Raw genomic sequence first — 12,398 nt, forward strand, 5'->3', positions numbered from 1 at the left:
TGGGGCCTGAACTCTGGGCCTGGGCGCTGTCCCTTAGCTCTTCAGCTCAAGGCTAGCGCTTTACCACTTGAGCCACAGCGCCACTTCCGGCTTTTTTTTTTAAATCTGCTTATGTGGTACTGAGGAATTGAACCCAGGGCTTCATCCATGCAAGGCAAGCACTCTACTGCTGAGCCACCTTCCCAGCCCCCTCTGGTGGACTTTAGTGTGGGTTCTTTCCTAGAAGGAGCCAGGCCCTGAGTCCTGAGTCCCTCTTGATAGGGGTGTAGACTGCGGCCACAGCTGAGGTCCACGGGAAGGCCTTCTCAGAACTACACTCCACGGCAGCATTGTGAACGGCAGACGGGTTAATAAAGATATACTGAAGTAAATTTCACTCATTGCCATGTATTTCCTTATGCAGCTACTGGAAAGCTTTTAGTTACGCCTGTGACTCATTGTGGCTTGCGCTGTGTTTCCGTTGGCTAGTACAAGTGTTGTACGTGAAGCAGTGTGCTCACCTTGCCTTCACCGAATCACCTCTTTCAAAGAAGATAGAAAGCACACAGGTTTCGGACTGAATATTTGTGCTCAAAAATCACACTGACCTACATAAACTCCATGTAAATATATAGTCTCACTTTTGACATCACAAAGGCAATAAGAAGCAACTTCCACCAATCTCCTTAATAGGGGATTGTTGAAAGTTGATTCAGGTCTGATTATATCTGGAAAAAATGGACTCATCTGCACCTGTACCAAATAGGTGCTCACTAAAGTAGAAGAAAAAACTACAATCAAAAACCGATGGTTCTATAATGAAGAGCAAAAATTAATTGCTCAAAACCTGCATCACCAGAGCATGCTGACCTGGCTCTCCTTACTTCTGCCGACAGCACGGGCTCAAGGGGGGCTCTCCAACTCCCTGAGAACCCCCTTACCACCCCGCTCCCTTCACCTGCCAAGCACAGCATGAACAGGTAAGACAACAAGTGAATTCATTTGCCCATATGTTCACTGGACACCCTTCGAATAAATAGTACTGCCCAAGAAATCACCTGTGCCACCCATGAGTGTGTGGCTCTCAGGTTTCTGAGTTTGCTGCAGACTTTGTAAGACAACCTTGTAACTCTTCTCACTCCGACAACTCAAAGAAAAAACACAAAATGTTAAAAGACTGGACTGCGGGTTATTCTTGGCATCCAATGATAGCACCCAAAAAGCCAAGGCAGTGAAGTTGTGAAAGTATATTACCCCCCCCAATAAATCAGCCCATGGGAAATACAGGCTGCTGTGCCCACACCAGGCCCGTGGCATCTAGCAAGAGTGAGCCTCAGGCCCCCAGGTCTACCTTTCCACCATGAGGGACGGACGAACAAGGGAACACTGGGTGAGCACATACCCACTGGGCCTGCGCCTTCTCCTTCATGGACTGGGTGAAAGCCACGGCAAACCTGGCAAGTGAACAAAGACGACAGGGACAATTAGGCCAGAATTCAATCCGCAGAAGTACAACACACCACGTGGGAACAAATTATGCGGGGCGGAAGGGCTGAGGCCCTACACTGGAGGTGCAATCAGCAAAAATGATTCTGGGTCCGTGCCTGCTAGGCTTAAATCGCTACCAACCTGAAAAAGAACTTGTGTTTGTTTTTATGATGGACCGAACTTCCTAGTTTTCTTGTTCCTTCCACTTAAGGCCAGAGAATCAGGGATAAAATCACCACCAGGACTCCAGGAGAAGTGGGGACACGGCTAATCTGTGAGAGCGCCACCGGCCGGCTGTGGCCCCCGAGGCTGGCCAGCGAGAGGGCACGCTGCAGCGTGGGATCCACCAGATGCCTGAGGACAACAGGAGCGCTGGCCCACATCTCAGAGCAGTCCCTCCAGCACACGGCTTGGCTAAGAAAACGGGATGGCAATCCATACAGAAACATGGCAGTTGGGAATTGTACAAAGACACCCTCTTTACCGAACTGCCACTGGCGAGTGGAAAAGCCATCCCTCAGGGGATTGCAGCCCAGGAAGCTTGCAATGGCAGGGCACACTGATAAACCAAAACCCAAAGAACAAGGAAACGGGGACAACAAAAGAATGAAGAAGTTCAGAGGACAAGAGAATAAGGCAAAAAGCCCTCGGAGCAGCAGCTGGAGAGCAAGGACAGAGGAGCAGGCTTCCCCTCTGGTCACACCTCTCGCGGTCACTGCTGTTCCACATGGGGGCCAGCGGACATCCAGCGCTGCTACTGCAGGGCCAAAGATGAAGCAAGGAAGGAAGGAAGAAGACAGGTGGGAGGCTGCATTCCCAGAGGGCGCCGAGGCGAGGGCTCGGGGTGGGCGGAGGGACCGGCATGGGCAGCATCTTCCTGCCCGGCACATGGATCTACCCACGCTGGTGGGCACCGCACTCCTCCCTGGGCCCCTCGCTCTACCTCTCCCGAAGAGAGAACACACTGAGGGTCTAGCCCAAAGCTCCTGAGAGTTCAAAGCAAACGAAAACAATACATTTCCTACAAACAACATAAGAATATGAATACTGCACTTTAGGCTGAACACTGCCATATAAAAAGATTTATTCACTTGTCATGATGTTTGCAACCTTATCGTTGATACAATTCAAATACAATACAATCCAAAATAGCAAATCACATAGTTCAACCTAACGTGTTTATATGTTTTCCCTACAACTACTTTTAGGTACTTCATTTCATACTAGCTTTTTTGTTCATTGGTTTAACCATGTTTAATTTTTTCCATGCCAGGGGTGGTGATACACACCTATAATCCCAGCACTCAGAAATCTGAGGCAGGAAGATAGCAAATTCAAGGCTGGCCTTAGCTCCATGCTGAGTCTCTGCCTCCAAAAATAAAAAATAAAGTTTTTCCAAAATATACTTGCATGGTCCTTCACAAAATAATTCCCACAAGTTTCAGATACTCTTTCATTTTTAGAATTCCCAAGTTCTTACTATTTTATCTTACAAGCTGAAAAGCCAATGTTCAATGAAGATTACTATGATACTGTAAAGAAAAAGGCTTAAATACTGAAAAAGTTTAGATTATAAACTATCAAAAATACACTCATTTTTAAATGCATTTGATTACAAAAGGAACTCTGAGCAAGGCACTGATGGCTCACACCTGTAATCCTAGCTACTCAGGAGGCTGAGATCTAAGGATCATGGTTTAGCCAACCTGGGGAGGAAAGTCTGCGAGTCTCTAATCTCCAATTAACCACCAGAAAACCAGAGTGGTACTATGGCTCAAAGTAATAGAGCGCTAGTCTTGCGTGAAACTGCTCAGGGACAGGATCCAGGGCCCTGAGTTCAAGCCCTACAACCAACCAAAAATAAAAAAAAAGAGCTGATTGCAAAGCTAGACAAATTAAATACTTTATCTAATAGAAAGTGTGTTCTATTGTGTTGGACAAGAAATCTATGATTCATGCAACTTTCTTGCCTACTAACCTCGATCGATACCTCCAAATAAAAATCAATACTTGTTTTAATACCAATGCAATGAATAATACAAATGGAAACAGTAGAAAGCAGACTCGTTCAATGCTGTTTCTAGTAAACAGAATTACTTTCCGTCCATGAGACTGTGCATTACAAACCACGTGACTAAAAAGGCAATGAATTTTCAGAATGTAAGAACAACGCTAAGGAAAGTTGAAATGACGGATAACCTTCCAAGGTAATGCCAAGGTGCCTTTGTCCATTGTAGTGTGCACACGTGCACACACACACACACACACACACAGAGTACATGTGCCTCCACTTCTGAAATGTTGTATTTCCACAGTATTTGTGTTCAGGAAATACTGAGAGAATGAAGGTCCTGAAACTTGACATGTCCCTGTCATCATAGCATTGACAGGTGACAGAGTCCAATACCCATTTACATGAGAAAGCACCATAGATGACCCAAGACAACCTGGAGCTCCCTCCCTGGAGTTACCCCGAGATGGAGGAGCTCCCTGCCCCTGCCAGTGCCTGCCGTGGGAAATTTGGCTGGTGATTTATTGCACTAGAAATGTATCACCTGGTTTTATTCTCTTTTTACAGTGACTCAAAGAAAGGATGTTCACACCTCCTACCTCTTAGCAATAAACCATAGTGCGGTGTTCTGAGACGTCTTACTAGGGCTAAACAGCTGTAAATGTGACTGTAGAGAAGTTCATCTGAATTTGAATTTTGAGTCATTAGGCAAATATGAAATATATACGTCAGGAATGAGAAAGAGCTACAGTAAAATAAATAGCTACAGCTTAATGTCCTTCCTTCTTTCTTCCTCTTTTTTTCTTTCTAAATAAATGAAACCCCTTCTATCACTCTCTATATCTCTCAGCCCTACCCCATCCCCTCAAGCGACCCGATTCAATTTTCACACATGTACATTGTATATTACAACAAAGAAAGCATACAATATTAAAACCATTACTGTGAATAATAAGGTGTGATAAATGTGTTAATAATCCAGGCCATTAAGCTGGATGCTGATGGCTCATGCCTGTAATCCTAGCAACACAGGAAGCTGAGATCTGAGGGTCTCCAATTGAGGGCTGAGGATCTGAGGGTTGCATTCTACAATATTACTTTGTTTTTATCCGTTGCATACCAGGTTCTTCTTCTACAAGGGCATCTGAGTAGCTAGTGTATAATGACATCTATGTGTCTGGAAATGCTAGTTTTTGTTGTTGTTGTTGCTACAATTTTATAAACTTTAATGAGAAGAATACTTCGATTGAGCCTCCTGGGAAGAATGTTAAATTGTTCTGACCTAGGCCACTCATCATTTTGTTTTTTGGTTTCAGAAGTGAGTAGTGTCAGATTCCAATTTTCCTTCTGTAATAAATGTTTTCTCCAAGAAAAAAAAAAAAAGAAAGGATGTTCAGTCAACACACCTGGGCACCTAGAAAAAGTTCAAGTTGCTCAGCCAGTGCCTGCCGAGATGGTCCACGGGCTCAAACGCCCCGCACACACTGGTCAGGTCCTTCATTTTGACACACATCACCTCTACTGCATTCCATTCTAATTTCCTCTTTTCCCACACAAGTGTAGAGGATTTGGATTACTATCACCATTTTCTCAATTTTTATTGTTGAATTTGTTACACAAAGAAAATGGAGACCTTTTTATTTTTCCTACCAAAACTTCGAATGTTCTCCAGAATGTTGAATGAGTATGTTTTTGGTTTTTTTTTTTTTTTTTTAGTACACCTTGTTGAAGACAGGATAGCAACCAGTTTAGTTCCAAGATCTTAGCAGCTTTTAGGAAATTCTAGACCCAGGTTACAGTGACGGCTACTGAAGGTATCTGAGCAGAGGAAGGTGGACACAGAGTTAGGAAAGGCTGACTCAGCGGGCCGGCTCCTCACAGTCTCTCTCTTGATGGGGCTTGGGGAGGGGGCCTTCCTCATTATGCTGACTCGGGCTCACCAGAGCCTCCGTCTGAGGAAAGACCACCTGAGACGGTGTGAAGGCCAATGACCTGGCACTCAGCCGCAGTGTCTGCTCTAGGCTGACACAGCCCGTAGGGAGCACAGATCTGTAAGGGATTCTGGGCTGGGGTTAGAAGCGCCCCACCCAGTGCTCAGCAAGGCCTAGAGGCCCATGGGGCGGTGCAGTGTCTGGAGAGTGCTGCCTGCGGCTGGCATCTGGGGGCAGGATTTACGTGGCAGCCCTACAATCTCAGGGGTTGCTGCTCTCAACGATGAGTGGCATCTGAGAGAGACTAGCCACTGCAGGCAGGGCAGTACTCGTGACGGGGCAGCTGTGGTCCCTGGATAGCTGGGAGCCTTATGCCATCAGAGGAGTGAGCGAGCGGCTCTGTACTTGCTGAGCACCCCTCTTGCAGATACAGAGCTGGGAGAGCTCTGCAGACCAGGGCCATGCCAACAACAGCAACCTGGTGAACCCGAGCCCCAGGTCCTAACCTGTGTGCTCACGAAGCTGGAGTTTGCCCGTGTTGTTCTTGCTTACAAGACCACAAACTTTGTCTTTAACCCTGGGAGATACCCCACCCCCACCAAGAGTGAGCAAAATAAAACTGGGTCAAATGAAATCCATTTTATGAGGTAAAATATGAACCTCCCAAACAACTCTTTCAAAGTCTGTTGCTTGCACCTCTTCCAAATGGCTCTGGCTTTTGATTTAAGACTCGGGTCTTACCTGGCTTCCTCAAGAACTTTCCCCATTACTTCATTTTTTAATCCTTGGTTGGCATCTTCATTTAAATCAGTCCCTCCGAAGATGATCCCAAAGGGAATGTGATGACCTACAAAGTGATGACATTTGGGAGCAGAGGTGAGCTCTGGAATCTCCTCACCAGCCTAGCTCAAGCAAAGGGTTAAAAGCTGGAGCCCCCAACACACCACAGCTGTGTGCCGTGGAGCTTAGTGCTCGGTGTTTCTGGAGATGGAGTCTCGCAGCGTAATCTGGGATGGCCTCTGGCCTCTGCCTTCTGAATGCTGGGATTACAGAAGTAACCTGATATTACCCTAACTCTCCTGAGTAGTAGAGCAGGTAGTATTGTTTAAAAAACCAAAGCAAAATGAAAACAGCTAATGCTGAGATTAATCAAGGAGGCACCTACCACCATTGTCAGGACTATTTTTCCAATTAAATTTGCTTTAACTTTTTTTTTTTTTTTTGTTAGTCCTGGGGCCTGAACTCTGGGTCTGGGCGCTGTCCCTCAGCTCTTCATCTCAAAGCTAGTGCTCTACCACTTGAGCCACAGCGCCACTTCCAGCTTTTTCTGCGTATGTGGTGCTGAGGAATCAAACCCAGGGCCTCACGCAGCGCTCTACCACTGAGCCACCTTCCCAGCCCCTGCTGCTTTTAACAAGGGGGAAATCATCATCTGTCAAAGCCACACTTATTTCATTAATTTGCACTCATGGAGGTTTGTGTCAGAAAAAGGGCCTCCAAATTTAGTGCTGCTGTTTATTATCATGTCATCTGTCAGCCAAGAGGAGACAGATACGAGAGGAGATCCTGCCAGAGTCTTCCAGGTATATACAGCACACAGAGTGAGAAATCATAGATAGATTAGGAGAGCCTGGAAAGGGGGAGAGAAGAGGGGAGGAGGAGAGAAGGGGGGGGAAGGGAGAGGAAGAGAGGGGAGAGGAGAGGAGCAGAGAGAGGAGGGAGAAGAGAGGAGAGGTCTTATTTCTACCTAATAGAGACATATCTAGACCATGAGGTTGAACTTGTTCTTACTCAGTCAGCTTCCTTATTACATTCAGACCTAAAGCACATTCTGAACTGAAGAGGGGAAGGCTTCATAAAAACACACCTGGCCAGCCTTACATTGTCAAGGGACAATGTGGCACCTATTAGTCATGGTGTAGCGTAGCTTAGTACAGCAGTGTTGAGTATCTTAGTAACAATGCAGCGTGCCTGGGTAAACCTGTAGCCTACCTCAGTAACAATGTGGTGGATCTTTGCAATAGTGCAGCACTTTGGTCAGTAATGTGTAGCAAATTTTAGGTGTGGTGCTATCTTCACTAGTTACAGAGTAACACATCTTAATTAGTTAACAATGAAGTGCATCTTAGTATCTTCAGTACTAGGTAGCATCATGGTAATGTGTGGAGATGGTGCATTGGAGTAGCTCATCTCAGGGCAATCCCAGCACAATGAGGGGAACAGGTCCTGCTCATCAGCTAGTGCAGCCTGAACCACAGGGACCTGTGCAGATGGCAGTCTGTCGGTGACACTCAAGACAAAACCTGCACAGTCCTCCGTTCCCGTACTTAACCTAGGAACGTGTGCTCGAGATCTCGCTCCATGCAGGGGATAAAGGGAGGATATGGTCAAAGAGACTGCAGCCCTGCTTGGGACAGGCCAGCCAGGGCCTTCAAGCAGTCCTGGGGCTTCGTGCAGTGGAGTGTGGGTTGAGCCTGCCTCATCCAAAAAGGTGAAACCAAGAAACGGTCCAAAGTCACAAACACGTGGAGCTGGCATGAAGCCACAAGTGGAAAATTCCACTTCCAATCTCACGTGGCTGTCAGAAGGCAGGAGCACCTGCACAGTACATGGTGTGACTATGACACAAGGAAAGTCTGTATTTAGACACAGAAAGTGAACCGGGAAACAGCACATCACCAACATTAGTATCGCCATAATTTCCTCATTAATTAATGTGTAGAAGAGAAATGATTCTTACGTTTGAAAACTAGTCCTATGTTTAACTTTTGGAAGGTCTATACTGAAAGTTTTTTTAAGACATTGAAAAATTCAGGAAAATACCCTCCATCTACTTCAAAAGCTTTGCTATCTATCCATGGTGACAGGGACTGCCTTCCATCCATGCGCTGGGTCATCAGGGCACCAAGTCTGGGTGCTCGGGCCATCGCAGCTGCATTTGGAAGAGCAAGGGCTCACCTTGCAGAAGCCTTCCTCCCCTGTAGAGATGGAGAGCCAGCGCTGCGTCCAAGTTCTCGGCCGTGATGAGGTCGGCGATGTCGGAAGGGCTCTCAAAGTCAAAGGCATCTCTCAGAATGCACACGTGTCCCGCAGCCTCTAGGTGGTCCCTGTATCACTCGCAGAGGAAGGGAGGGAGGGGGCGGAGAAACGCTGGTGAGACGAGGGCTCAATCAATTCCACCAACACACTGCCCACCAGCCACCCTGTCCATGCAGTCGGCCTCACCCACGGACGGCTGTCACTGGTGACAACGGCCACACACACACAGCCGCCCAGGCCTGCGCAGTGTCTGGGACCAGGGCCCGAGCACCGAGCCCAGCTGAGGCTGGTTTGGTATCCTGCCATCTGCAGTGGAGCGTGCTCCACCAGAAGCGTCATTCTCCCGTTCCATTCCACCTCCCTGCTTGCTCCTTCCCGGCCCAGCACTGACGGTGGACTAAAGCTTCTCCTCAGGACTCTGATACTTCTTTCAAAGGACTTCAAAAGTGTAAGTTCAAACTTGAGTACTGCCTAAGTAATTACATGAGCAAATAAATAAAACACGGGGAGCTAGGACTTTGCCCTGATGAAACTTGAGTACAGCTGTTCCCAGACCCTCTGAACATGAGAACGGAGCCCGTCTGCCCTACCTGCAGAAATAACAAATAGCTGAGCACAGCCCTGACACAGAATCCATGCCCAAGGCTGACACAGCAAGGCCTGCCCCTCCAGCAGCTGCTCCTGCCACCCAGAGTGCCAGCCCCACCTCCTGCCACAGCACAGCGCCCTCTAACAAGCCTCTCCTCACACATCACAGCTCCTCCTGCTCCAACCACACAGCTCGGAACTTCCTCTGTGACACCTCCACTGGCTCCCAGCCCATCCCATCATTTCTATCAGGGCCAGAGTCCCACAACCACTCGGGACTCTGGTTTCAAAATCAGCAAATAAATGATCATCAAGTCTGCTTAAGATAACCCTTGCAAACCTCTTCAATCATCTAGACAGTTTGATAGTACAAAATTCAAGTCTAACGAAGCCTTTTTTAAGAAAAATGTTGGCAATGAAGTAGTTATATCCTTAGCTGGCCATTCGATGGATTAGCTAGCTTGAATTAAAGGACAATGGTGCATAAAACCATACAGTATGTGGATGGGATGGAAGTGGCACCCCCATACACACACCGCACACCCTGGACTCAGGTGTAGAAACTTCATCTTCGCTGCGAGTCATGAAGACGAAGGACAGCTCATCAGTGGTGTTTGCAGCAGGGGCTTCTGGGTGGTTGAGAACATGCAGTCTAGGCAGAGCCCTGGGGATGGACAGCTGGTGACATTCTTAGAGGAAGCAAGGCCAGAAAGCACATGCATGCACTCTGCCGGCCTGGGGCCTGCCAGCGGGAGCCATCCCTCCCTGTGGTCCTGGACCCTGAGACTCTGCTAGGATCACATGATGCCAACCAGGAATGGACCAGCACAAATGATGTCACACCCAAGGGGTAGTGGCCACGGCGGAACAAAGGCCTTGGGAGGACTCCAGTCCCCAAGCTCTATCTAGCATGGTTGCAGCTGACTCAGCCATGGTCCATCAGTGACCCCCATCCCCGCTCCCCGGCCGGACAAGCAGTAAGAGAGAAGCCCCCAGTCCTACAGCTCACTTCCGCCTGAAGATTCCATCACACAAAAAGTAAGGATCCCACACACTTCTGAACACAGGTAAAAAAACGGCTGTTCCATCTTCATCAAGTACTAAGAAACAGGAGGCTGGGGAAATGCAGTGACACATGGAAAAGAGTGTGGAGTCCACGTAAGAGAGTCTGTTCCTGAGAGATTGATGAGTTCTGCAGGATCGATACGGAAGAGCCCGGCAAAGAAGGCTGTTAGTATGGATAATGAGATACACAGTAATGACCTGTTCTCATCCATTAAGCCTATTTTAGACAGCATTTCAGCACCTCCCTTTATGATCTCATAAATATTCTAAATAAAAAAATTTTAATCTTAATACTCTGTGGACCAAAATTTTACCCTCGTGTCTAGTTGACTTATAACACCTTTAAATTGCTCTGCCTTTATTCCTTCTGTCAAGTCATAATTCAACTCTACTAATAAATTCTCAGAGCACTTATTATGCCCAAGGAATTCTGATGGCTTTTTTTTATTCTTCTAAAGAAAACCTTTTTTGGGGAAGGGGGAAATGAAAACATCTCCCACAAAAATGAAGGATTATGGACTGAATACTTGAAGGCCTGGAATAAAAAGAAACCTTGGCTGCTTTAAGTTGACTTCTCCTAGGTTTTCTGTCACAGAGACAAAAAGCGGACACATACCTTTCTGAAGAAACACCAAAACACTTTAAAACTTTCCCTTGTGGTTTGTTTCTCCCTAGCAAAAAATAGCTAAACTGCCATAATCCCAGCTACTCAGGAGGCAGTGATGTGGAGGACTGAAGGTTGAGATCCTAAACCCAGCTCATGCCAGGCCCAAGCCTGTAATCCTAGGCCTAGACTCTGAGTTCAAGCTCCAGGACTGGCACCTACCTGTGGTCTCAGATTCAGGGGAAGTAGGATCCCAGCACAAGGTCAGTCCCAGGCAAAAACACAAGTCCACAAAGGGAAAAAACGATGCAAGCACAAAAGGGATGGGAAACGGGGTACAGCACCTGCCTGGCAACTGTGGGCCCCTGAATTCAAACCCCAGTAAGCATCAGAAAATGAAGAAATTAGCTGAGCAGAAAGGGAAAGTGCTCCTCCTCTCTCTCTGTCTGCCTGATTTCCTTGCTCTAGTTTGCTCCCACTGGGCTATGGTTCTCCTGTTGCTCTGCCCGCTCCCAGTGCCCAGAGGACAGAACACACACTGCAGGAGCCAAAGTCTGCCTTCTGGGAGGCGATGGTGGCCGAAATTCGGACTAATCCCTTCCACCCAGCACTGAGCCAGCCTCCTGAGCTCCCACACCCAGGGAGCTCAGTCCTGGGTTCCCTAGGAGCTCTATGGACCACACACTGCTCAAAATGCAAAGGGGAGGCCTTGGACTCGGGGGCTCAGGGGCCTCTTTGCCTTGGCCTCCTGGGTGTCTGGACTGACAGACCACTACCTTGCCTGGCATGGTGTCAAGTTGCAATGACAGATTTGGGTGTTCCAGAATAGAACCATTTTTGCTCTTTTTTTTTTTTTTTTGGTCGGTCACATGGGGCTTGAAATCTGGGCCTGGGCTCTTCAGTTCAAGGTGAGCACTCTACAACTTGAACCACAGTGCCATTTCTAGTTTTCTGGTGGTTCTTTGGAGATAAGAGTCTCACAAACTTTCCTGCCCCAGCTGGCTTTGAACCATAATCCTCAGATCTCAGCCTCCTGGATAGTTAGGATGACAGGCATGAGCTACCAGTGCTCAGCACCATTTCTGCTCTTTAAATCCAATCTCACCTAATTCACCCACTCCATTCTACTGGGTAAGGAGACTCTGGTCTTCATTTTGGGAAATGAAAATCAGCTTGTTGCTGAGTGTTGATGGCTCACACCTGTAATCCTAGCTACTCAGGAAGCTGACATCCGAGGATGGTGGTGGAAGCCAGACCAGGCAGGAATGTCTTTAAGACTCTTATCTCCAATAAACTACTCATAAACAGCTGGAAGTGGTGCTGTGGCTCAAGTGGCAAAGTGCTAGCCTTGAACCAAAGAAGCTCAGGGACAGCCCAGACCCAGAGTTCAAGCCCCAAGACCAAAAAAAAAAAAAAGCCCAGCTTGCAATGTTTTCTTACTAGTACCAGTACATAGTACATGCCAGTACCTACAAACCAGTACATGGTACCCCTGGAATTAGTGGTACCAGTACACAGACCATACCAACATGGTGCATGCCAGTACACAGCACACCTGGAATTAGGCCTCCTCCTCCGTGTGCCTCTGTCCAACTTCTGAGCACAGAGTGAATGAGACAGACGTCCCTGGGCTCCTGACGAGGGCCCTGGGAGAACCCTCCGGGAGGGACGTGTCTCCCTGGTCCTCTCCGTG

At 47.6% G+C, this 12,398-nt stretch overlaps 1 protein-coding gene across 1 annotated transcript in view; it reads right to left on the bottom strand.

Moving 5' to 3' along the window:
• Glt1d1 (glycosyltransferase 1 domain containing 1) overlaps positions 1-9,654 on the bottom strand; it is a 54,836-nt gene extending 45,182 nt beyond the window's left edge. The window contains exons 1-4 of the mRNA XM_013023199.1: positions 9,580-9,654; positions 8,368-8,516; positions 6,151-6,256; positions 1,382-1,433 (exon numbers count right to left, since the gene is read on the bottom strand). Of these exons, the coding sequence (XP_012878653.1) occupies positions 1,382-1,433; positions 6,151-6,256; positions 8,368-8,516; positions 9,580-9,605 (333 nt within the window). The 5' untranslated portion in view covers positions 9,606-9,654. The remainder of the gene's footprint in view (positions 1-1,381; positions 1,434-6,150; positions 6,257-8,367; positions 8,517-9,579) is intronic.
• Positions 9,655-12,398: the final 2,744 nt, after the last annotated feature.

The sequence above is a fragment of the Dipodomys ordii genome, unplaced genomic scaffold (assembly GCF_000151885.1).
Source record: "Dipodomys ordii isolate 6190 unplaced genomic scaffold, Dord_2.0 Scaffold66, whole genome shotgun sequence".
Lineage (NCBI taxonomy): Eukaryota > Metazoa > Chordata > Mammalia > Rodentia > Heteromyidae > Dipodomys > Dipodomys ordii.